The sequence below is a fragment of the Orcinus orca genome, chromosome X (genome assembly GCF_937001465.1).
Source record: "Orcinus orca chromosome X, mOrcOrc1.1, whole genome shotgun sequence".
In the NCBI taxonomy this organism is placed as follows: Eukaryota; Metazoa; Chordata; class Mammalia; order Artiodactyla; family Delphinidae; genus Orcinus; species Orcinus orca.
This window is the reverse complement of record NC_064580.1, coordinates 100970245-100997492: the sequence shown is the minus strand read 5'-3', so window position 1 is coordinate 100997492 and position 27248 is coordinate 100970245. Positions and strand designations below refer to the sequence as shown.

At 38.6% G+C, this 27248-nt stretch overlaps 1 protein-coding gene across 1 annotated transcript; it reads left to right on the top strand.

Annotated features, from left to right (window-relative positions):
• The first annotated feature begins 653 nt into the window (after positions 1-653).
• AGTR2 (angiotensin II receptor type 2) lies at positions 654-4885 on the top strand. Its single transcript, XM_004285102.3, has 3 exons — positions 654-747; positions 898-959; positions 2217-4885. Exon 3 carries the CDS (start codon positions 2256-2258, stop codon positions 3342-3344), a length of 1089 nt encoding a protein of 362 aa, XP_004285150.1. The 5' UTR covers positions 654-747; positions 898-959; positions 2217-2255; the 3' UTR covers positions 3345-4885.
• Positions 4886-27248: the final 22363 nt, after the last annotated feature.

Below are 27248 nucleotides of genomic sequence, written 5' to 3'. Positions count from 1 at the left end.
CCCCCACTCCCACAAAAAGAAAAACAACAGTGATCTAGGCTGCAGTAGCTGCCTAATCCTTCTCACCCTGTGTGCTTTGTACTTAAACCGCAAATATGACAGGGACCCATGAAAGGAGATGCTACATGTTAATACTTCTTTTAGAAGACATGAGAATTATATCCCTACTATCACCACCTCTCCAGCAACAAGCCAACAAAAATTGCTTAAAGCAAGGGAGAAATTTTAGACTTCAAGTGAAGTTGCTGCTGTTCTTTAATAAGCAGGGGTAAATTTTTCAAAAATTAATGAAGGTTGCGAAAGATGCTGATGGACAAAGATTCTACTACTAGAATAAATTCCCTAGTCTCCACTCCTTAACTCATTTTAGAATGCCAGTATCAGGGTAAAAGAAAGAGAAAATTCTGCAAATAATTATATTCTTCTTTTAAAGTAAGCCACTGACTTCAAAATTCTCTAACACATTTGTGGAAACTTCATTTTTTTGTTTGAGATTTATTTGAATGAGCTGTTATGATTGGAGACAGTGAGAATTTCAGATTAATGTTTTGCAGCCAAAAAAAAAAAAAAACTCTGGAAAACTGGCAAGTGTTCATAAGTCAGCCCTAGAATTATGTAGGTTGAAGGCTCCCAGTGGACAGACCGAACATATAAGAAGGAAACCGGAGATCTGGTGCTATTACGTCCCCGAGTCTAAGGGAACGAATAAGCACAGAATTAAAAGCATTTTCAGCCTGAATTTTTAAGGTAGGTCTGCACAATTTATATATACTCTGTTTGGAAAGTAGAACATACATTAAATGAAAATATTTTTTATGGATGAACTTTTCCTTTTTCCTGTATTTTAACACTATTTTGCAAAACTCCTAAATTATTTAACTGCTGTTTCTCTTACAGGGGTGCACTTAGGAACTAGGCAAGCTGATTTATGATAACTAAGCTTTAAACTCCAACAACCAGTAAGTCTTCAAGTGGGTTTATTTTAGATTCTTTCATGTTAATTTGTTAGGTCAAGATTACGAAAGAATAAGCTTTAGACAAAAATTGTAAGTTTGCTGTTTATTAGGAGATTCTTTGCTGATTACATTTTCACTGAGTAGTTTATTTATCTGTGTTTTGAAACTATCTAAAGGAATAGCTGTTCCTTTACTGTGTTTATCTTCAGCTAATTTTCTTTTGTTTTAAAATAAAGTTGCTACTAAAACTAACAGTATCACAAAACCCTGAATATTGATCATAACATTTGAGAGCCAAGTAGCACTGTTACTACTTAGTTGTGTTAAACTAAAATAGCAAAGGAAAAAATGATACAATTATATCATGATTAATCATTGATATTCAATTCTTATTTCATTGAGCAATATAACTTTTTCTATTTGACCCTAAATCAGATTTGGCTATTTTTTTCTTTTTCTTTTCCTAATTGCAAAAGAAAATAGATTTTCTTTTAAATGGATTAAACTTAAGTATCTATATGTAAAAGTAATAGTCTCTATTAAAATGTGATGGGGGCTTTTAAAAATATGCACATATTCCATATCTACCTCGTAATTATATTATTATTGTGAAAACAATGGAAAAGTAGAACTAAAGGAATTATTTTTAATCAGCAAAAACCAACCATAATCCCCCATCCCAATATGTTCCTTTTTGCATATTCTCTTTCAATCTTTTGTACACTTACTTATTTTTTCCATAGTTTATGTTACTTATATTTTCCATTGCTGGAATGATTTGTATATAATTAGTTACTTGAATAAGGCATTTCTCTATGCAATAGCAGGCAGCAGTGTGGTTTCTAGAAAGTATATAGAGTGAGATATGTGCTCAAGTGTTTTTGAAATGCTAACTTGTCTTATTTCTTAGTTCCTTCTTGTTTCACGCGTTTCCTATTCTGGCTAACCTTTTGAAATATTAATTTTCTTTAAACCTTTTCACAACATAATAGAAAAGATGGGCAAAATGTAGTTTTGTTCAGAATTTTCAGTCTTGATGCTTCTTGGTATTATTGAGAAAACTCTCTTTTCTTCTTCGAGAAGTAAAATCCATTCTTATTTCATAAGGCATGCTTCCGTTTCCCAATATTGTCTATAACCATCCACCATTTTTTGCTTTCAACAAACTTTTAAAATGCTAATGACGTGATGATGTCCTAAATTCTGTATGTGCTCTGAGAGGTTTTTGTTGGGTTTTTTTGTTGTTTTTTTTTTCCCCAGAAGGTGTAAGAATTAGGAGCTGCTGACATTTCAGTCAATATGAAGGACAACTTCACCCTTGCCACCATCAGCAAAAACATTACCAGCAGTCTTCACGTCGGACTTGTGAACATTTCTGGCAATGAGTCTACCTTTAACTGCTCCCATAAGCCATCAGATAAGCATTTAGATGCAATTCCTATTCTCTACTACATTATTTTTGTGGTTGGATTTCTTGTCAATACTATCGTGGTTACACTGTTTTGTTGTCAAAAGGGTCCTAAAAAGGTTTCCAGCATTTACATCTTCAACCTGGCTGTGGCTGACTTACTGCTTTTGGCTACTCTTCCTCTCTGGGCAACCTATTATTCTTACAGATATGACTGGCTCTTTGGACCTGTAATGTGTAAAGTTTTTGGTTCTTTCCTGACCCTGAACATGTTTGCAAGCATTTTTTTTATCACGTGCATGAGTGTTGATAGGTACCAATCTGTCATCTACCCCTTTCTGTCTCAAAGAAGAAATCCCTGGCAAGCATCTTATATAGTTCCACTTGTTTGGTGTATGGCCTGTCTGTCCTCATTGCCAACATTTTACTTCCGAGATGTCAGAACAATTGAATATTTAGGAGTGAATGCTTGCATTATGGCTTTCCCACCTGAGAAGTATGCCCAATGGTCAGCTGGGATTGCCTTAATGAAAAATATCCTTGGTTTTATTATCCCTTTAATATTCATAGCAACATGCTATTTTGGAATCAGAAAACACCTACTGAAGACCAATAGCTATGGGAAGAACAGAATAACTCGTGACCAAGTCCTGAAGATGGCAGCTGCTGTTGTTCTGGCGTTCATCATCTGTTGGCTTCCCTTCCATGTTCTGACCTTCCTGGATGCTCTGGCCTGGATGGGTGTCATTAATAGCTGTGAAGTTATAGCAGTCATTGACCTGGCACTTCCTTTTGCCATCCTCCTGGGATTCACCAACAGCTGCATTAATCCCTTTTTGTATTGTTTTGTTGGAAACCGGTTCCAACAGAAGCTCCGCCGTGTGTTTAGGGTTCCGATTACTTGGCTCCAAGGCAAGAGAGAGAGCGTGTCATGCCGAAAAAGCAGTTCCCTTAGAGAAATGGAGACCTTTGTGTCTTAAACATGAGAGTGGAATGCATGTTATCAACATGGTTACTTGGTTTGAGATCTCCCTGAATTATCTTTTAATGGCTTTAGTAAAATAACAAGTTCTTCCCCTTCATGTAATCTTCTCTCACTCTTCTAGAACAGGAAACCAAATGTAACTCTAAGTTTTATCCTCCAGTGACTTTCAAGAATTGCCCACCTTTTTTTTTTTCTGGTCTATCTGTACTAGACTGTCACTGGGGAGATGTACCCATAACTGAGAAGTAACTGGGAATTTATCTCCAATTATAATTAATAGGAAGTTATGAATGAGGATTTGGAGTTTCAGATTTCTCCTTGAGATATGCTGGAGTTTTTATTGGTTCTTAGATCCATTTTCATCAAGCTTTCCTCTTGAACCAAGGCTGGTCTTTTAACTCACTGCACTATTTACAAGACATTACGCTAAAATAAATGAGCACTTCTAAGTGCGGTGTACTACAATAGATTGGTACCAGTTATTCAGGCTCTAGGCATATGCCTTCTACTTTATATTATAAATAATAATCCTTTTATATTTCGCTTGAGCATAAGTTTGTATTTAAGATATAGCTACTTATTGAGTAGGGTTAGGAATGTAGATTAGATCACATGTACTCCTACATTTTAGCTTTTATTTAGAGTTATAGGAAGTAAAATGTATAATAACATAGATTTGCAATAAACAAATATTTGTTCACTAAAGTCTGAATAAACACTTTTTAACTTTCTATCCATTTTCTATCTACTGTTTGAAGGTTTCTATGTTCTCTGATAATTTTTTGAAAATAACTAAACAGTGTTTAGTGTATAAAATGTAAAGGTCATTTTTTACATCCTTGACCTTTGGGATGTGGTGCTTTGATATATAGGAAGTTGACTTGAGTTTTATTATTGATGCTTTGGTTCTGGGTTGCTTCCCAAAATATCTGGGTGGCTTATTTAACTCTTTACGTTGTAATAAACCCTTAATGGGCATAGGAAAAGATTATGTCAAAATGGAATTTTGATACCCAAGGAGGACAAAGAGATCCAGCAAATGATACGTATGGTGTCACACAACAAACCTGTCAGGGCAATGCAATGTGGCTTTGAAAATATAGACCATGGGGTAGACTTAACCTATACCTATGGATACTGCTTGTTCCAGAATTTATAGAATTCTGCGGAACTCTTCTATACCAATCACTGGTCCATAGATCTCCTTTCAACACTATTAGAACTCCAAAGTTTGAGGAGTGCCTGAAACTGAATGAGGTACCTAGAGTTAACTTAGAGTATTCATCTTAATTTTAGAAGTTAGAGATTTCATTCTGCACCAGCCCCATATTATATCAGGTTATCTAGGACCTTCCTAGACCAATACTGACCTCTGAGGTAGAAATAAAGTTACAGAAGCTTGGTGTCTTTGCCAGATTCCAGGGCTATAGATCCAAAAATACTCTGGCTCCACTTTCTGGGAAAGTCCTAATTTCATGTAATCTATTATTATCAATAAAAACAAATAGCTAAATGTATAAGCAAACATGACTTCATATTTTAAATAATTTTGTAAAACATCTCATTAAATAAAATCTTTAATTGGAAGATCATGTGTGCTTTACGTTTTTATTGTAACTACCTCCACTTATGGATTCTTACCTTCTCTTGTATCCTTATCTTCCTTACAGTCCCCACTGATATTTCTTAGTTTCAGCCCCCATCATTCCTTATCTGGCTTCTTGCTATACTCTTCTAGTCTCCCGCTCTTGAGTCTTCAGCCATAAAACCTTATTAATTATGAAAGGAAAATCCAGATTTCTTGTTACAGTCTACAAGACCACCGGAAATCTGATTCTTCCCTGCCTCGCTGGCTTTTTTTCTCTTTGCCATCTCTCTCTTGCATTCTGTGTTCAAGCATCACAAAAGGACTTAAACTGCTTTTTTTCAAGCCTGATGCTCGCTCACACCTGTCTGCTTTGGCTCACACAACTCTCTCGTCCTGAACACCCCTCCAACCACCCCGCCCTCAGGGTCTCTCATTCAATTGACGAACACCTACTCAGCTTCCAACATTAGTTCATGTCAGTTCCTCTACCAGGATAACAATGATTATACTAATTATAATACAAACCTCCCTCCCCTGGGAGTTCCCTTAATGAAGAGAATTATTTCTCTAGTTCTTGGGATTTTAAGCCTGGCCTCCACTTCCTTAGATGCCCAGTTTTGAGCCCTAAGTAATTCTCTGAGGCTTGGACTCCAGTGGTCTTTCCTGGGACTAAGAAGAAATGTCATTAAGAAGATGGTACACAAACATGTGAACTCTGATTGCAGGAGTATACAAAGGTATAAATGTCCTCTTTTTTCTTTGAAAATGTAAACTTCAGGTAAGTTTCTCAGATAGGAAATGAAACTGTATTCTTCTCATTTTGTTTGTATCATTTCCAGGTATTACCTAATCCCCTTTCCTTTCCATGGTTCCACCTTTATTCACCTCACCCACATAACGCCCAAGAACCACATAATAATAACAATAATAGCTACGATTCTGTGAGCACTATATGATATATACTACTGTAAGTATTTTATTATCCCATTTTATTCCCACAACGACTCAATTATTCTCATTTTACATATAAGGATACTGAGGCACAAGTGAGTCCCTATTCATCTTTAAGTTTGCCTCTGACCAATGATCTGGGTAATCCTAATAGAGGTATTTAGTAGTTTAAATGAATCTTAGGCTACCAAGCAGATATTTCAGAGACAGTCTTGCTCAGTCCTTCAACTTTCCCCCCAGACCACACTGCTTGTGTGTCCCTGACCACGGCAATACTAGAGCACTGGACAGGTGGTATATTTGCACGTATGGAGAAAAAGAGAGGAGGCAAATTGATGAGGCTTTCTTCCTGGTTCTCCACTGCCCTTTTCTTGTGCTCCATGCTCTATAGAACTACATGAAGTAACCATTACCCCCTGCCCCTGCTGCTGCCCCCTTTACCCCCATACACAAAGCAAGACTGACACCTCAAACATTTCTTTTGAGGAACAAAATTGTTGACACAAATGCCAGCTCTGTGAAATAAGATTATACAGGATTACCAGAGAAATTCATCTCTCACAATTTGCAAAACATATATATTTTTATTATGGAAAGCCAAGTATTAATTATTGTTACATTTTATATCCCTAAATTAGATCTGCTAAATAAAATGTTTGGGAAAAATCCCTTTTTTTTTCTGATCTTTTGAGGTCTGTAGCAAAATGAGAGGACAATCTAAAGGAAAGCACATTCTATTTTGACTTTTCTTTTTTTTTTATCCACAGGGATCTGAGAGTGGAAAGCTGTTTGCTGGCCTGACATATCAACAAAAGAAAAATCCAAACTTGACAAGCTGAGTTAACCACATGAGGTGACTGAAGCAAGAATGGATTGAGATAATAAGGAAAATGTAGCACTTAATTATTTTGTTAACTCCTAGATGAATTACATCAACAATGATGATTCACATAAAATAACAGAAATCCATATGCTATCACAAAACATAATCACTTTTCCTGCAAAAAACCAGTGGCTTACAGCTGAGTTGAATAGCCTTCTAAACATTGACTCTCACTTGCACAAACATATCTACAAAGGGTTAACATCTTCAGAATGAGAAATCTTTCTTTTTGAAATTCTTTCTTCTAGGAAGAGAGCATTCTTTTTAAAATTAAAAATAATTTATATGTATTTCTTATTAAGAATCAATACTCTCTTGTTGAAAAATTTAACTGTATGGATAAAAATTAGCCACAGACATAATGACTGTTAGTTGCATGAGGTAAAATTATAAATATAAATATAGACATAGATAGGTAGATAGATAGATACTGTGTATACTGTGTGAATATATATATGGATACTATATATATATATTATATATATATAATCTCTTTATCTATATCCATATTTCTTTCTCTTTTCATCTATTATCTAATGGATATATCCTTCATCATCCTGTGGTACATTTTTCTTAATATTTAAAATATTTTGATCCCAAACTCCCAACTGGTTTACTGGAAAATATTGTTTCTTCCCTTGTTGGGTCTTCCTTTCCTATGATAAGTCCCAAATCTTCAGGGCTTTAAACAATCCAAGAGATCAAACCCGGTTACTATTGCCCAGTGGGAGAAAATATTGGAAAATCTGATAAGACTTCTCGCCCACTTTCTGCTGCTGTTTTTTGCTACATTATGTATCAGTTGGTCTACATAAGAACAGATGGTTCAGACTGTTCCAGACTGACTGGTACCAGTTCAGACTGGTACAGACTCCTGTACACATTAAGGAGTTTCCAAGTGATCTACACAAGCCATCTGATAGAGTGTAAGAGAAAGAAAAAGGAAGCTTCTTCTTCCGGTGTTACACTCACCTATATATGATGCATGCCACAGTAGACAAGGTCTCAAACACATCTTTATTTGTTTTGGCATCTTCATGGAGCCAGGAGGGATCAACAGAAATCCAGGAGGAGGAACATGCCATACCAGTGTAGGGGAGCAAAACTTGCCACCTCAAAATGTCTCTTTGGCATGCGGGTTATTTTGAGCTGAGAACAATCAAGGCCCAAAAAACTCAGAAACAAACTCTGACCTTCCCCCTAAATGCCTAAAGAATGTAGATATAGGATCTGTTCCAGGAAGGGAGATATTACCATAGATAATTATACTATGAACTAGGTGTGTAGACAGGGAGGAACCTATCAAAGTCTGTTTGTTACAATTCCTCTCTGTCTCCCGCTGTCTCTGCCTGGCCTAGCATACATTTATTTACCAAACATTTGCTTTTCCATCTCCATATAAATTGCCTTCCTTCCCTTTGAAGTCCCAAACCCCTATTCCCAGCATCCCCTTTTGTCTCTAGCTGAAGATGATATTTAAGGCGACGGCTTCAGCCATTTTGGCAAGTTACTCAGTTCTCCTGGGTGTCTCTCATATATACATGTTATTAAACTTTTGTTTGATTTTCTCATGTTAACCTACTCATGTCAATTTAATTCTTAGACCAGCCAAAAGAACCTAGAAGAGTAGAGAAAAATTTATTCCTCCCTGACACCAGGAACCAATCCTCTCCTTTCTTAAATGAAGCTCTCATATGCAGTTGAAGTCACAGTTCAAACTTCTTCTCAATAAAAATGAGTACCCCTGGTTGGCAGAGGGGGTGGGTAGTAAAACTGCTGTTGCTTCTTAAACGATCACATTAGTAAGCGACACCTCAGGGCATAAGATATACTGCAAGCAAACTTTGAACTTCTTAGAAAAAGGGTCTAGTACTTGATTCCCTTCCTCTCAGAAGGCCCCTTTGCCAATTGCCTCTTCCCAAAAAATTCCCAAGGTCAATATACCAATCTGTATGGGATACAGTTGGCACAGTTCCAATTGCCTGGAACCACCAGACCATTGCCAAGCCCTCAAATTTCCAGTTGTAGCCTTTTCTCTGAAAACTGGATCCCTACTTGCTCTACATTCATTACCACTGAAGTGATCATTCCTATAACAACAACAACAAATCCACTGCAGTGTTTCTTGATGTCTTAACAACTTGAAATATTTGTGGATAATAATTTGAAATGGTCTCATTGAGTATGCTATTATCTATTGTTATGAACTGAATTGTGTCTCCCAAAATTCACATGTTGAAGCCCCAACCCTGAATGTGATTATATTTGGAGTAGAGATTTTAGGAAGTCATTAAGGTTAAATGAAGTCATAAGGATGGAGTTCTAATCTGATAGGACTGATGATGTTTTAAGAAGAGGAAGATCTGATGTTGCCGGACAAAGTGGGGAAAGCAAAAAATGAGCTCAGAGATTTGAATTCCCAGTTCAAGGGAAAATCAAATGCAGTATCTCTTCTGGCAATTGGTTAAATTACAATGCAAATTGAACTCCCAGTCTCACATGGTCTGTGGTTTAACATGAGGGCATTGATTGGGAAAGAATGACATCCTGTAAATTGGAATGGGGATGTGTGGGAAGACCCTGATGAAGCTGAGGACATTGAGCTCCTAAATTCTGACAAGTATTCTTTGCCAGTGGAAGAAGCCTCTCAACCCTCAGTGGTAGCAGCCTCTTTACCCACATTTGAGGGGATTAATCCAGCATTACCTAAGGAAACTGTAATGGCTTCTCCTGAGGTAGTTGCCATGCAAAAGAATTCTGAGTCTCCTCAGGACCCACTCCATCACCAATTGTTGCTTCTAGTTCTGTAACTAGATTCAAGTTCCAGCAGGACTCTAAAAGTGAGACACAAACTGTGACCCATGGGGAGGTGCACTCTACTCCAAAAGAACTACTTGAGTTTTCTATCTTATGCAGACAGATGTCTGGAGAAAATGGGTAGGAATGGATATCAAAGGTGTGGGATAATGGTGGAAGGAATATAAAGTTGGATCAGCCCAAATTTATGGATACGTGCTCGCTAATCAAAGATTCTGCATTTAATGTTACAGGTTGGAGAGTTAGAAAAGGCTCTGACAGTTTGGTTGGTTGGCTAAAACATGGACCAAAAGGCAGACCAAAGTGAGCAAGTTAGAAATGCTGGACCTACCTTGGTCTAATGTAGAGGAAGGGATTCAAAGGTTTAGAGAAATAGGTATTTTAAAGTGGATTTGTCATTTTAGATCTACTCACCCACCCTGGGAGGGTACAGAAGAGATACCTTCTACCAATACAATAAGATATAAATTTGTGACATGAACCCTGACATCCTTGAAGAACTCTGTGCTTGCTCTTCCCTTTAGGCCAGAACATACAGTGCGAACTGCATTTTTCAGTTGGGAAACCTAAATGCAATGGGAGTAATTGAATTCTGGGGTGGCAGGGACCAAGTGGCAGCACTCAACTGCCAAAGGCAAGGTGAGTATTGTTACCACAATGGACAGCATAGTCAAAGAAGGAGTCAGAATAGTCTGACTAGCATAGACCTGTGGCATTGTCTAGTTGATCATGGTGTTCCTAGAAGTGAAATAGATAGGAAACTTTCTTAATTCTTACTTAATCCATACAAGCAGGAAAGTTCTAGTTCAAGTGAACAAATGTCTAACCTGAATCATAAAAACAAAGAGTCATGCCCCTCCCAAATTAATTCATAGTATTGAGCCAGTTTACAGACCCAAGACGAAGGGAAGGCCATGATTCTTGAGGAAGGACCTCAGCACACTACGAAATATTTATACTGTTCATCTTTCTTCCAGCCTCTCATAAAAGTGTCTGTGGTCTTTTAGCAGGGTAACTGTGCATTTGGGAAAAGGAAATAATCAAACCTTTTGGGGACTACTAGACATTGACTCTAAACTGACACTAACTCCACAAGACCCAAAAGGTCACTGTGATCCACAGACAGAGGTCAGGTGATCAGTGGAGTTTTAGCTCCAGTCTATCTCACAGTCGACACAGTGAGCCCCCAAATTCATCACGTGATTATTCCTCCAGTTCCAAAATGCATAATTTGAATAGATATACTCAGCAGCCTCACATTGGTTCCCTGACCTGTAGTTCCCTTATGGTGTGAAAGACTAAGTGGAAGCAACGCCTCTACCTAGAAAAATAGTAAATGAAAAGCAACACTGCATTGCTGGAGTGGTTGCAGAGATTAGTGTTATGATCAAGGCCGTGAGATAAACAAGGGTGGTGATTCCTAATACCTCCCCATTCAACTCACATATTTGTCCTGTGCAGAACACAGATCGATTTTGGAGAATAAGAGTGGATTGTCGCAAGCCAAACCAGGAGCAGATTCCATTTGTAGCTGCTGTATCAGATGTGGTTTCATTTCTCAAGCAAATAAACACATCCCCTAGTACCTGGTAGGAAGCTACTGATCTAGCAAATGCTTTTTTCTCTAGATCTTTTAGTAAAGAGTGACAGAAACAGTTTGCTTTCAGTTGGCAAGGCCAGCAATGCACCTTCATTGTCCTACTCTCCACCCTGTGCCATAATTTAGTTTGTAGACATCTTGAATGCCTTCTCATTCCACGAGATAGGTCCATTACATTGATGACATTATGCTAATTGGACTAGTAAGAAGTAGCAACTATTTTAGACTTATTTGTAAGAATTTTGCCCATCAGAGGGTAATAAATTCAACAAATTTCAGGGACTTTCTACTTCATTAAAATTTCTATGGGTCCAGTGGTGTGGGGTATGTAGAGATATCCCCTCTAAGGTGAAAGATAAGTTGTTGCATCTGACCCCTCCTACTACCAAAAAAGAGGCATAGTTTTTCGTAGGTGTCACTGGATTTTTGGAGGCAACATATCCCTCATTTGAGTGTGTTATCCTGGCCACCTAGTGAGTGACCCAAAAAGCTGCTAGTTTTGAGTAGGACCCAAAAATGAGAAGCCTCTGTGATAGGTCCAGGCCGTCAAGCAAATATGATCCAGCAGAATCAATAGTGCAGCAGGGACATTAGGACTTGTGAGCAAACCCTGCCACCCTCTGCGTTTATCTTCACCACTTTTGAGAAACAGCTCTTGGCCTGCTACTGGGACTTAGTAGAGACTGAACATTAACCATGGGCCACAAAGTTACCATGTAACCTGAGCTGCCCATCAGGAACTGGGTGTTATCTGACCCACCAAGCCATAAAATTGGGTGTGCATAACAGCATTCCATCATTCAAATGGAACTGTTATATACGTGATTGGGTCCAAGCAGGCCCTAAAGGCACAAGTAAGTTACATGAATAAGTGGACCAAATGCCATTAGTCCCCATTTTTGTTACCCAACTTTCTCTCTCCCAACCTGCATCTATAGCCTCATGGGGAGTTCACTATAATCAGCTGCTAGAGGAAGAGAAGATCTGGGCCTGATTTACAGATAGTTCTGCATGATATGCAGGTACCACCCCAAAGTGGACAGCTGTAGCACTGCAACCCCTCTCTGGGACATTACTGAAGGGATAAAGGGAGATCTTCCCCTTGGGAAGAATTTCAAGCAGTACACACGGTTGTTCACTTTGTTTGGAAGAAAAAATTGCCAAATGTGAGATTATATACTGATTCATGGTCAGTTTGGCCAATGGTTTGGCTGGATGGTCAGAGACTTGGAAGAAACATGATTGGAAAATTGGTGACAAGGAAATTTGGGAAAGAGGTATGTGGATAGAACTCTTCGAATGGGGCAAAAATGTGAAAATATCTGTGTCCCATATGAATGTTCATCAAAAGATGACCGCGGTAGAAGGGAATTTTAATAATCGAATGGATAGAATGATGCTTCCTGTGGATACCAGTCAACCTCTTTCCACAGCCACCCCTCTCATAGGGTTCATGAACAACGTAGTCATAGTGGCAGGAATAGAGGTTATTCATGGGCTCAGCAACATGGACTTTCACCCACCAAGGCCAACCTGGCTAAGGCTACTGCTGAATGCCCAATCTGCTAGCAGGAGAGACCAATGCTGAATTTTTTTTTTTTTTTTTTTTTTTTTTTTTTTGCGGTACACGGGCCTCTCACCGCTGTGGCCTCTCCCGTTGCGGAGCACAGGCTCCGGACGCGCAGGCTCAGTGGCCATGGCTCACGGGCCCAGCCGCTCCGCGGCATGTGGGATCTTCCCGGACCGGGGCATGAACCCGTGTCCCCTGCATCGGCAGGCGGACTCTCAACCACTGCGCCACCAGGGAAGCCCCTGAATCTTGATATGGCACTATTCCCTAGGGTAATCAGCCAGTTATCTGATGGCAGATTGATTATACTGGACTTCTTCCATGATGGAAGAAGTGGGTTTTTTTTCTTACTGGAATAGACACTTACTGTGGATATGGATTTGTCTTCCCTTCATGCAATGCTTCTGCCAAAACTGCCATCCATGGACTTATAGAATGTTTTATCCATCATTATAGTATTCCAGACAGCATTGCTTCTGATTCAGGAACTCACTTCACAGCAAAAGAGGTGCAGCAATGGACCTATGATCATGGAATTCACTGGTCTTACCACGTTCCCCACCATTCTGAAGCAGGTAGCTTGATAGAATGTTGTAATGGCCTTTTGAAAACTCAGTTATAATGCCAGCTAGTTGCAATACCTTGTAGGGTGGGGACAAGGTTTTCCAGAAGGCTGTATATGCATTGAATCAGCATTCAATTTATGGTCCTGTTTCTCCCATAGCCAGGATTCACAGGTCTAGAAAAAAAAGGGGTGGAAATGGGAGTGGTACCACTCACCATTAACCATAGTGACTCTCTACCAAAATTTTTGCTTCCTGTTCACACGACCTTATGCTCTGCAGACCTAGAGGTCTTAATTCCAAAGACAGGAATGATTCCGACAGGAGGCACAACCATGATTCCACTGAACTGCAAGTTAAGACTACCACCTGACCACTTTGGGCTCATAATGCCTCTGAATCAAGAGGCAAAGAAGGGAGTTATTGTGCTGGTTGGGGTGATTGGTCCTGACTGCTACAGGGTAATTGGACTACTATTTCATGATGCGGGTAAGGAAGAGAATGTCTGGAATATGGGAGATACCTTAGGGTTTCTCTTATTATTACCATGACCATTGATTAAGGTCAATGTAAAACTTAATTGTTTAACTTAAACAATTAAATTAAACTTAAGTTGTTTAACTTAAACTTAAAACAACAACTCAATCTAGGCAGGACTACTAATGGCCCAGACTTTTCAGAAATAAAGATTTGGGTCACCCCACCAGGTAAACAACCAACATGACCAACTGAAGTGCTTGCTGAAGGCAAAGGGAATAACAGAATGGGTAGCAAGAGAAGGTAGTTATAAATACCAGCTATGACCACATGACCAGTTACATACATAGGACTGTAATCGTCATGAATATTTCTTCCTTATTTTCTTATGAATACATTTGTATATCTGGATAGATAGATAGATAGATTGATCTTCATTTTCTTTACTCTCTTATTCCCTGGACATATAGTATAAGATGTATTGACTTTATATCATAGTATTTAAGTATTGTTGTTCATTTTACTTCATGGTATTTAAGTTAGGAGATATCAAGGAAAAGAGTAAGCATCACTCAAGGACTACCTCCTCTTCTGGGAAAGAGGCTAGTGTGTTTTCAGTTGTACACAGGATAGCTGTATCATGTTAAATGGAATTATGAGCTTCTTATTGTCTCTATTTGGTGATTAATTGTGATTTAAGGAGATGTGTATTGGGGCCATGTTGACAAGCGTGGATCTGTGATAATCTTATATGTGAACATGACTGGGCCACGAGGTGCAGAGATATTTGGTCAAACATTATTTTGGATGTGTCTGTGAGGGTGTTTTGGGATGTGATTCATATCTGAATTGGTAGACTGAGTAAAGCAGATTGCTCTCTCTGACATGGGTGGTCCTCATCCAGTTAGTTGAAGTCCTGAATAGAACAAAAAGTCTGATCTTCTTTCAAACAAGAAAGAGCTCCTCCTCTCTGACTGGCTTGAGCTGGGACATTAGTCTTTTCCTGCCTTTAGACTTGAACTGAAACATCAGTGATTCTTGCATCTGAAGCCTGCCAGATTTTGGCCAGATTTTGGACTGGAATTTATATCATTGACTCTTCTGTTTATCAGGCCTTTGGACTAGGACTGGAACTATACATTGGCTTTCCTGGGTCTCCAGCTTACCAACTGCATATCTTGGGACTTAGGCTCCATAATCATGTGAGCCAATCCCTTTACATATATAGGTATAGAGACATAGATCGATAGATAATCTCTTATTGGTTCTCTTTCTCTGGAGAACCCTGACTAATACATGCATCTATCTAGCTATCCATATGTCTCTCCAACTAACACACACACACACACACACACACACACACACACACATCATATCTGAGATCTGAGTGCTTCACTCAATACACTGAGAGGACACATTTATGCTAATATTCTTCTGTGGTATCTTTTGAAGTGGCTGTATTTTACCTCATAGAAGTGCCCTAATTTTTTTTAAACAAAGCTCCTCTATGAAAGACACTGTCAAGAAAATGTGAAGACAAGTCACAGACTGGGAGGAAATATTTGTAAAAGGCATATCTGGTAAAGGACTGTTATCAAAAATATACAAAGAATACTTAAAACTCAACAATAAGAAAATGAAGAGCCCAGGTAAAAATAATCAAAATGTCTGAAAAGACATGTCATTTTAAAAGATATACACATAGAAAGCAAGCATATGAAAAAATACTCAACATCATATGCCATTAGGAAATTGCAAATTAAAACAACAATAAGATTCTACTATATACCTATTAGAATGATGAAAATCCAAAACAATGACAACACCAAATGCTGTCAAGGATGTGTAGCAACAGGAACTCTGATTCATTGTTGGTTGGAATGCAAAATGGTGTAGTCACTTTGGAAGACAATCTGGCAGATTCTTACAAAACTAAACATAGTATTACCAAATGATCCTGTAATTGTGCGCCTTGATACTTACCCAAATGAACTGAAAACTTATATCCACACAAAAACATGCTCATGCATGTTTATAGCAGCTTTATTCAAAGTAGCTTAAACTTGGAAGCAACCAAGATGTCCCTCAATAGGTGAGTTGATAAATAAACCATAATGCATCCAGACAATGGAATATTATTCAGCACTAAAATAAATGAGCTATCAAGCCATGAAAAGACATGAAAAAAACCTAAATTCCTATTACTAAGTGAAAAAAGCCAATCTGAAAAGCCTGCATGTTAATGATTCCAACACTATGACCTTCCAGAAAAGGCAAAACTATGGAGACACTTAAAAGATCAGCGGTTGCCAGGAGTTGGAGGGGGGGAGGAAGGGATGAACAGGCAGAGCACCAAGGATTTTTAGGGCAGTAATACTACTGTAATGGTGGATACATGTAATTATATATTTGTCAAAACTCAGATTGTACAACATCGAATGAACTGTAATGCAAAGCATGCACTTTGAGTGATAATGTTGCATCAATACAGGTTAATGAATTGTAACAAATGTACCACCGGTGCCAGGGTGTTGACTGTGGGAGAGACTGTTCATGTGAGGGGAGGAGTGCAGGGAATACAGAGGAACTCTGTATATTCTGCTCAATTTTGCTGTGAATGTAAAACTGCTGTAAAAAAATGAAGTCTATTAAGGATAAAGAAAAAATGAAATAAATATCTAATTATTAAATTGATATTCTTTCTAATTTTTTCACTTTAATAAGTAATATTATGGTTGATATCCTTGTAGCTAAATTTTTACATATTCTTTTGTTCAGCTTTTTTTTGACCTTGTGTCTTTGTTGCTGTGTGTGGGCTTTCTCTAGTTGCAGGGGCTACTCTTCCATTGCGGTGCACAGGCTTCTCATTGTGGTGACTTCTGTTTGTTGCAGAGCACAGGCTCTAGGTGTGTGGGCTTCAGTAGTTGTGGCATGCAGGCTCAGTAGTTGTGGCTCACGGGCTGTAGAGCACAGGCTCAGTAGTTGTGGCGTACGGGCTTAGTTGCTCCACGGCATATGGGATCTTCCTGGGCCAGGGCTCGAACCTGTGTCCCCTGCATTGGCAGGTGGATTCTTAAGCACTGTGCCACCAGGGAAGTCACCTTTGTTTAGTTTTTTATGATACATTTCTAAGAATAGAATTGCTATGCCAATGAGATTGGATTATTATTATCATTTTTGGTACAATTTGCCAACACTGCCCACCACAAAAGATATAAGAATTTACACTCAGACCAGAAGTTTAGGAAAGTGCATGTTGCTCAAAATGCACAAATTTAAAGCTTTTTTCAACTTTATATGCTCCAGGCTTTGGCTTACCCATTCCTATAAGTCTATGTGCTTTTTCAGCCAACACGAGTGGCCACTGCTCTTTTTTTTTTTTAGAATTTATAGATGATATAATTTACTATACACATACTTTAAAAAAATATGAACAACACACCCTAGACACAATATAAAAGGAACCAAAAGGCAAGTAATTTATACAATAAACATATATATCATTATGTATAAGCTTGGGTATAGTGGTAGCATAGTCAGATTACAAATAGAATCACTGTGAATGCACTAGTTATAAATAGAGACTAATAAAAATATGTTGGTTTAGGACTTAAAATGTCACAGTGACGCAACTTTCCAAAACGTTTAACTCTCTATTTACATGGTGGCTGTATTCCTGGAAAATTCAATGTATATTAAAAATATGACAAAGGAAAAAAAAAAAACTGTGGATGAATTTATATGTAAAATGTAGCCAGGCACTGGGCCCAGGATAATAAAGATTCTTCACCAACATGAATGCCCACCAAAATATTTGTAGATTGTATGGGACACAGGACAGTTGTTCATTCGGTGAGACTGCCATATGCACTGCAGCACGTCTAATGTCCCAGCCCCTTATTCCACCCTCCCAATCATTGTGACAACAGAATACCCTTTCTCCTACAAATTTCCAAAGCCCCTTCGGGGCAGTACTGGTCTACCATCTTTGAGCTGGCCCAGCGCTGTTAAGGAGATGGGGCAAGACTGAGTTCTCACTTCACTTTAGCTGTGTATTTATATGGATTGATCATGTCCATTTAAAACGCTTAGTATACAGTAGGTATTTTCTTTCAACAATTGAAAACACAAAACTTTCACTCTAAAATTCCATTCCAAGGACAGTGCCTTTTCATTCACTCAAGCAATTCTATATACAATGGATAGAAGGATATATATCACCCTTAACAGCAAATGCCTTTGAGTGAAGAGTTGAGAGAATGGGGTATGAGATGCGGACTTTGACTTTGTACTTTCTTTTTATTTATTTGTTTATCTATTTATTTATTTATACAGCAGGTTCTTATTAGTCATTATACACATCACTGTATACCTGTCAATCCCAATTGCCCAAACCATCACACCACCACCAACAGCCCCCGCCGCTTTCCCCCCTTGGTGTCCAAACGTTTGTTCTCTACATCGGTGTCGCAATTTCTGCCCTGCAAACCAGTTCATCTGTACCATTTTTCTAGGTTCCACATATATGCATTAATATACGATATTTGTTTTTCTCTTTCTGACTTACTTCACTCTGTATGACAGTCCCTAGATCCATCCTGGGTCTCTACAAATGACCCAATTTCGTTCCTTTTCATGGCTGAGTAATATCACATTGTATATATGTACCACTTCTTCGTTATCCATTCGTCTGTCGATGGGCATTTAGGTTGCTTCCATGACCTGGCTATTGTAAATTGTGCTGCAGTGAACATTGGGGTGCATGTGTCTTTCTGAATTATGGTTTTCTCTGGGTATATGCCCAGTAGTGGGATTGCTGGGTCATATGGTAATTCTATTTTTAGTTTTTGAAGGAACCTCCATACTGTTCTCCATAGTGGCTGTATCAATTTACATTCCCACCAACAGTGCAAGAGGGTACCCTTTTCTCCACACCCTCTACAGCATTTGTTTTTTGTAGATTTTCTGATGATGCCCATTCTAACTGATGTGAGGGGATACCTCATTGCAGTTTTGATTTGCATTTCTCTAATTATTAGTGATGTTGAGTAGCTTTTCATGTGCTTCTTGGCCATCTGTATGTCTTCTTTGGAGAAATGTCTATTTAGGTCTTCTGCCCATTTTTGGATTGGGTTGTTTGTTTTTTTAATATTGAGCTGCATGAGCTGTTTTTATATTTTGGAGATTAATCCTTTGTCCGTTGATTCGTTTGCAAATATTTTCTCCCATTCTGAGAGTTGTCATTTCGTCTTGTTTATGGTTTCCTTGGTTGTGCAAAAGCTTTGAAGTTTCATTAGGTCCCATTGGTTTATTTTTGGTTTTGTTTCCATTACTCTAGGAGGTGGATCAAAAAAGATCTTGCTGTAATTTATGTCAGAGAGTGTTCTTCCTATGTTTTCCATTAAGAGTTTTATAGTGTCCGGTCTTTCATTTAGCTCTCTAATCCATTTTGAGCTTATTTTTGTGTATGGTGCTAGGAAGTGTTCTAATTTCATTCTTTCACATGTAGCTGTTGAGTTTCCCCAGCACCACTTATTGAAGAGACTGTCTTTTCTCCATTGTATATCCTTGCCTTCTTTGTCATAGATTAGGTGACCATAGGTGTGTGGTTTTATCTCTGGGCCCTCTATCTTGTTTCACTGATCGATGTTGCTGTTTTTGTGCCAGTACCATACTGTCTTGATTACTGTAGCTTTGTAGTACAGTCTGAAGTCAGGGAGTCTGATTCCTCCAGCTCCATTGTTTTCACTCAAGACTGTTTGGCTATTCGGGATCTTTGTGTCTCCATACAAATTTTAAGATTTTTTGTTCTAGCTCCTTAAAAAAATGCCATTGGTAATTTGATAGGGATTGCATTGAATCTGTAGATTGCTTTGGGTAGTATAGTTATTTTCACAACATTGATTTTTGCAATCCAAGAACATGGTATATCTCTCCATCTATTGGTATCATCTTTAATTTCTTTCATCAGTGTCTTATTGTTTTATGCATACAGGTCTTTTGTCTCCCTAGGTAGGTTTATTTCTAAGTATTTTATTCTTTTTGTTGCAGTGGTAAATGGGAGTATTTCCTTAATTTCTCTTTCAGATTTTTCATCATTAGTGTATAGGAATGAAAGAGATTTCTCTGCATTAATTTTGTATCCTGCAACTTTACCAGATTCATTGATTAGCTCTAGTAGTTTTCTAGTGGCATCTTTAGGATTCTCTATGTATAGTATCATGTCATCTGTAGTCAGTGACAGTTTTACTTCTTCTTTTCCAATTTGTATTCCTTTTATTTCTTTTTCCTCTCTGATTGCCATGGTTAGGACTTCCAGAACTATGTTGAATAATAGTGGTGATAGTGAGCATCCTTGTCTTGTTCCTGATCTTAGAAGAAATGCTTTCAGTTTTTCACCACTGAGAATGATGTTTGCTGTGGGTTTGTCATATACGGGCTTTATTATGTTGAGGTAGGTTCCCTCTATGCCCACTTTCTGGAGAGTTTTTTATCATAAATTGGTGTTGAATTTTGTCAAAAGCTTTTTCTGCATCTATTGAGATGATCATATAGTTTTTCTGCTTCAATTTGTTAATATGGTGTATCACATTGATTGATTGGTGTATATTCAAGAATCATGCATCACTGGGTTAAATTCCACTTGAGGATGATGTATGATCCTTTTAATGTGTTGTTGGATTCTCTTTGCTAGTATTTTGTTGAGGATTTTTGAATCTATATTCATCAGTGATATTGGTCTGTAATTTTCTTTTTTTGTAGTATCTTTGTCTGGTTTTGGTATCAGGGTGATTGTGGCCCCATAGAATGAGTTTGGGAGTGTTCCTTCCTCCGCAATTTTTGGAAGAGTTTGAGAAGGATGGGTGTTAGCTTTTCTCTAAATGTTTGATAGAATTCACCTGTGAAACCATCTGGTCCTGGACTTTTGTTTGTTGGAGGATTTTTAATGACAGTCGCAGTTTCATTACTTGTGATTGGTCTGTTCATAATTTCTATTTCTTCCTGGTTCAGTCTTGGGAGGTTATAACTTTCTAAGAATTTGTCCATTTCTTCCAGGTTGCCCATTTTATTGGCATACAGTTTCTTGTAGTAGTCTCTTAGGATGCTTTGTATTTCTGCAGAGTCTGTCGTAACTTCTCCTTTTTCATTTCTAATTTTATTGATTTGAGTCCTCTCCCTCTTTTTCTTGATGAGTCTGGCTAAAGGTTTATCAATTTTATTTATCTTCTCAAAGAAGCAGCTTTTAGTTTTATTGATCTTTGCTACTGTTTTCTTTGTTTCTATTTCATTTATTTCTGCTCTGATGTTTATGATTTCTTTCCTTCTGCTAACTTTGGGTTTTGCTTCTTCTTCTTTCTCTAGTTCCTTCATGTGAAAGGTTAGATTGCTTATGTGAGATGTTTGTTGTTTCCTGAGGTAGGATTGTATTGTTATAAACTTCCCTCTTAGGACTGCTTTTGCTGCATCCCATAGGTTTTGGATCGTCGTGTTTTCATTGTGATCTGTCTCTAGGTATTTTTTGATTTCCTCTTTGATTTCTTCAGTGATCTCTTGGTTATTTAGTAACGTATTGTTTAGCCTCCATGTGTTTGTGCTTTTTATGGTTTTTTCCCTGTAATTCGTTTCTAATCTCAGAGTGCTGTGGTCAGAAAAGATGCTTGATATGATATCAATTTTCTTAAATTTACCAAGGCTTGATTTGTGACCCAAGATGTGATCTATTCTGGAGAATGTTCCATGCGCACTTGAGAAGAAAGTGTAATCTACTGTTTTTGGATGGAATGTCCTATAAATATCAATTAAATCTAACTGGTCTGCTGTGTCATTTAAAGCTTGTGTTTTCTTATTTATTTTCATTTTGGATGATCTGTCCATTGGTGTAAGTGAGGTGTTAAAGTCCTCCACTGTTGGGCTTTCCTGGTGGTGCAGTGGTTGAGAGTCTGCCTGCCGATGCAGGGGACACAGGTTCATGCCCTTGTCCAGGAAGATCCCACATGCCGCGGAACGGCTGGGCCGGTGAGCCATGGCTGCTGAGCCTGTGCGTCCAGAGCCTGTGCTCCGCAATGGGAGAGGCCACAACAGTGAGAGGCCCGCGTACCACAAAAAAAAAAAAAGTCCCCCACTATTATTGTGTTACTGTTGATTTTCTTTTTTATAGCTGTTAGCAGTTGCCTTATGTATTGAGGTGCTCCTATGTTGGGTGCATATGTATGTATAATTGTTATATCTTCTTCTTAGATTGATCCGTTGATCATTATGTAGTGTCTTTCCTTGTCTCTTGTAGTATTCTTTATTTTAAAGTCATTTTATGTGTTATGAGTATTGCTACTCCAGATTTCTACTGATTTCCATTTGCATGGAATATCTTTTTCCATCCCCTCACTTTCAGTCTGTATGTGTCCCTAGGACTGAAGTGGGTCTTTTGTAGACAGCATATATATGGGTCTTGTTTTTGTATCCATTTAGCAAGTCTGTGTCTTTTGATTGGAGCATTTAATCCATTCACGTTTAAGGTAATTATCAATATGTATGTTCTTCTTACCGTTTTCTTAATTGTTTTGGGTTTGTTTTTGTATGTCGTTTTCTTCTCTTGTGTTTCCCACTAAGAGAAGTTCCTTTAGCATTTGTTGTAGAGCTAGTTTGGTGGTGCTGAATTCTCTTAGCTTTTGCTTGTCTGTAAAGCTTTTGATTTCGCCATCAAATCTGAATGAGATCCTTACCAGATACAGTAATCTTGGCTGTAGGTTCTTCCCTTTCATCACTTTAAGTATATCATGCCACTCCCTTCTGGCTTGTAGAGTTTCTGCTGAGAAATCAGCTGTTAACCTTATGGGTGTTCCCTTGTATGTTATTTGTTGTTTTTCCCTTGCTGCTTTTAATAATTTTTCTTTGTCTTTAATTTTTGCCAATTTGAGTACTATGTGTTATGGCGTGTTTCTCCTTGGATTATCCTGTGTCGGACTCACTGAACTTCCTGGACTTGGGTGGCTATTTCCTTTCCCATGTTAGGGAATTTTTCGACTATAATCACTTCAAATATTTTATCGGGTCCTTTCTCTCTCTCTTCTCCTTCTGGGACCCCTATAATACGAATGTTGTTGTGTTTAATGTTGTCCCAGAAGTCTCTTATGCTGTCTTCATTTCTTTCCATTCTTTTTTCTTTATTCTGTTCTGCAGCAGTGAATTCCACCATTCTGTCTTCCAGGTCACTTATCCGTTCTTCTGCCTCGGTTATTCTGCTATTGATTCCTTCTAGTGTAGTTTTCATTTCAGTTATTGTATTGTTCATCTCTATTTGTTTGTTCTTTAATTCTTCTCAGTCTTTGTTAAACATTTCTTGCATCTTCTCGATCTTTGCCTCCATTCTTTCTCCGAGGTCCTGGATCATCTTCATTATCATTATTCTGAATTCTTTTTCTGGAAGGTTGCCTATCTCCACTTCATTTAGTTGTTTTTGTGGGGTTTATCTTGTTCCTTCATCTGGTACATAGCCCTCTACCTTTTCTTCTTGTCTATCTTTCTGTGAATGTGGTTTTTGTTCCACAGGCTGCAGGATTGTAGTTCTTCTTGCTTCTTCTGCCTGCTCTCTGGTGGATGAGGCTATCTAAGAGGCTTGTGCAAGTTTCCTGATGGTAGGGACTGGTGGTGGGTAGACCTGGGTGCTGCTCTGGTGGGAAGAGCTCAGTAAAACTTTAATCTGCCTGATGGGTGGGGCTGGGTTCCCTCCCTGTTGGTTGTGTGGCCTGAGGTGACCCAACAGTGGAGCCTATCCGGCTCTTTCATTGGGCTAATCGTGGACTCTGGGAGGGCTCACACCAAGGAGTACTTCCCAGAACTTCTGCTGCTAGCTAGTGTCTTTGTCCTCATGGTGAGACACAGCCACTCCCCACCTCTGCAGGAGACCCTCCAACACTAGCAGGTAGGTCTGGTTCAGTCTCCTCTGGGGTCACTGCTCCTTCCCCTGAGTCCTGAGGTGCACACTGCTTTGTGTGTGCCCTCCAAGGGTGGAATCTCTGTTTCACCCAGTTCAGTCAGAGTCCTGCAATCAAATCCCACCAGGCTTCAAAGTCTGATTCTCTAGGAATTCCTCCTCCTGTTGCCGGACCCCCACGTTCAGTAGCCTGATGTGGGGCTCAGTACCGTCACTCCAGTGGGTGGACTTCTGTGGTATAAATGTTCTCCAGTTTGTGAGTCACCCACCCAGAAGTTATGGGTTTTGATTTTATCGTGATTGCGCCCTCCTACTGTCTCACTGTGGCTTCTCCTTTGTCTTTGGATGTGGGGTATCTTTTCTGGTGAGTTCCAGTGTCTTCCTTTTGATGATTGTTCAGCAGTTAGTTGTGATTCTGGTGTTCTCACAAGAGGGAGTGAGAGCATGTCCTTCTACTCCGTCATCTTGGTTCTATGCCTCTCAAGTGGCCACTGCTCTTAACAAATCATTTTTAGCGACCTGTTGGTGATCCCCACCATGGAAAACAAACCTTGTTTTTACCTTACTCTTGGTTAAAATAAATTTAGGTGATTTGTAGGAGATGTCAAAATCTGTTTCTATTGAGATCAACATTGACCATAAGTCAATGTTTTGAGAAGTATTCTACTAGTGATCAGATGATGAGGGAGATGAAAAGATTTCCAGTCCCAGATTATTTCTTGAACACATTCATTTATAGACCCTCTATCCCAATATCCCAATGAAATGACAAGTGGAATACAAAAACAAAATCTATTGCACCTAGAAACATGTCATCAATAGAAATATCTGGAAGGTATAAAGTGGATGGAAACAGATAAGTGATGTAGTACATTGTAGCTTGACATCCAGCCATCTTAAAGAGGTGGACAGGGACTTCCTCAGTGATCCAGTGGCTAGGAATCCATGCTCCCAATGCAGGGGCCTGGGTTCCATCCTTGATCAGGGAACTAGATCCCGCATGCCTCAACTAAGTGTTCGCATGCTGCAGCTAAGGATCCCGCATGCAGCAACGAAGATCCCACATGCTGCAAGAAAGACCTGGCACAGCCCAATAAACAAATAATTTTTTTTAAAAAAGAGAAATAGGTAAAGAAAAGAAGAATGTTCATTCCTCTAAAAGAGGTGGATAAGCAGACATATAAAATTTGATTATCCCCAGAACTCCAAATAACCCCAAGATCAAAGGAAGTTCAGGCTAGAGGAAACAGTCCATAGATAATGGGTCCATTAGTTAGTTTTAGAATAGAACACCTGTGCCAATCCTGGCACTTCGAAGGAATGATTCAGAAATTTGCCTACAGGCCAATGCCAGGAGTACAGCACTTTAAAAAGGGCACTGGAATGTGAAAAACTCTCAGAATAAGTGTTGATTCCAGAGAAGAGGGGTTACTCTAGGTAATGTTTAAGTTCCAAGTGGATGGGAAACCCCAAGGTAGAAAACAAACAAATTTTACATTCCTTAGGAAAGCCTGCCAGATGCACAAACACTTTCTTGTCCACATCACAACTATTGGAATGCTGGCTCCTACTACTGAAATTTGTATTAATAGAACAAGAGGACAAGAGTTCTTAGTTAGCCTGAGGAAATACACTTTAGCAATGACTTTAATTTTAGAGCTGCGTCTACAAATATGAACAGACAATTAAGAAGTGACTAAACATTTGAGGAAAAGAAATGGCATGAAAAAGAGAAACTATACTCAAGAAAAAATAACATGGAAAAATGTTTGCTATTCTCTTATACAGTAAATCAAACACACACCTGCCCTATAAAAAAAATAAAAATAAGAACGAACATCCTAAGGAAACAATACAAAATAGAAAAAATAAATAGGAATAGTAATAGCTTTAGTGTGTTTTTTTTTCCCCCAGCTTTATTGAGGCATAATTGACAAGTAAAATTATGTATATTTAAAGTGTACAACATGATGATATATATGTTTGCATTGTGAAATGGTTACCACAATCAAATTAATTAACATACCATTATGTTAAGTGAAATAAGCCAGACAGAGAAAGACAAATATTGTATGGTCTACTTATATGTGGAATCTAAAAAATAAAAAAACAAAAACACAGACTCATAGAAACAGAGAAGACTGGTGATTGTCAGGGGCTGAGGAGTGGGAGAAAAGGGCAGACACCAGTCAAACTTCCAAACATAAGATGAATAAATTCTAGGGACCTAATGTACAGCATGGTGACTATAGTTAATAATATTGTATTATACACTTGAAATTTGCTAAGAGAATAGATCTTAAGTATCTCATTAAAAAAAAAAAAAACTTTGGGCTTCCCTGGTGGTGCAGTGGTTGAGAGTCCGCCTGCCAATGCAGGGGACATGGGTTTGTGCCCCGGTCCGGGAAGATCCCACATGCCACGGAGCGGCTAGGCCCGTGAGCCATGGCCACTGAGCCTGCACGTCCGGAGCCTGTGCTCCGCAACAGGAGAGGCCACGACAGTGAGAGGCCTGCGTACCGCAAAAAAAAAAAAAGAAAAGAAAAAAAAAAAACAACTTAGCCTTAGAGAAACATGAGTTCCAGTGTTCACAATGTAGATCAGATTTCTCTGAAAAAAAAAGGAAAAATCCGAGTACTTGGAAATTGCTGAAATTTAACAAATGACACAATAATTAGAAAATACAGTAAGGTGGCTGAGCAATGAATCAATATGTGAAAGTCAATAAACTTCTCATAAAGTAAAACAAACAACAACCAGCTAAAATACAGAATGGAAAATAAATCTCATTTACAATAAAAACAATGATAACAAAAATTAAATGCCCAGGAATAAATTTAACAAGAATATGCATGAACTTTATAAGATAATTTTAAAACATTAATGACAACCACAAAAGAATTATTTTTGAATAAATAGAAAGGCATTTCCTGCTTTTGGATAAAAGATATTCATTAGAATGATGCAATTTCTCCCTAAATTAATCATACCTTTAATGTAGTCCAATAAAAACACCAACATGATGGTGACACTAGAAAGATGGAGCAATAAGACATCTTTGCACTTGTTCCCTCACAGAGATACCAACTTAACAACGAGATATGAACCAAAATACCTTTGTGAAAACTCCAGAAACCAGTTAAGAAATTGTAGTACCCTAAGTGAATGCACGGTCAAAGCAGTCACACTAAAACGGGTAAGAAAAGACACTTCATGTGACCACAATCCCCCCACCACCATCACCCCACCTTAGCTGGCATAGCTCAGCTTGGTTCCTGGCTTCTCCTTCAGGGGAGGGGAAAAGGAAGGGAATGGCTTTTTGGAGAGCTACCTGAGGGATTAGTTTCTTTCTCACCTGATTTGGAGCACTAACAGAACTGGCATCATTTGGATGCCTTGAGGATACTGAAAGCCACGGAGACTGTGGAGGCAGCACTGAAGCATTAGAGGGACTACAGAGCCACAGACAGAGGCTGTGCACTCTTGGTGGGATTGTGAAATTGTACAGCTGCTATAGAA

What these genes read in the sequence shown, in the direction of transcription:
- AGTR2 (XM_004285102.3), top strand. Translation starts at nt 2,256, where the DNA reads ATGAAGGACAACTTCACCCTTGCCACCATCAGCAAAAACATTACCAGC.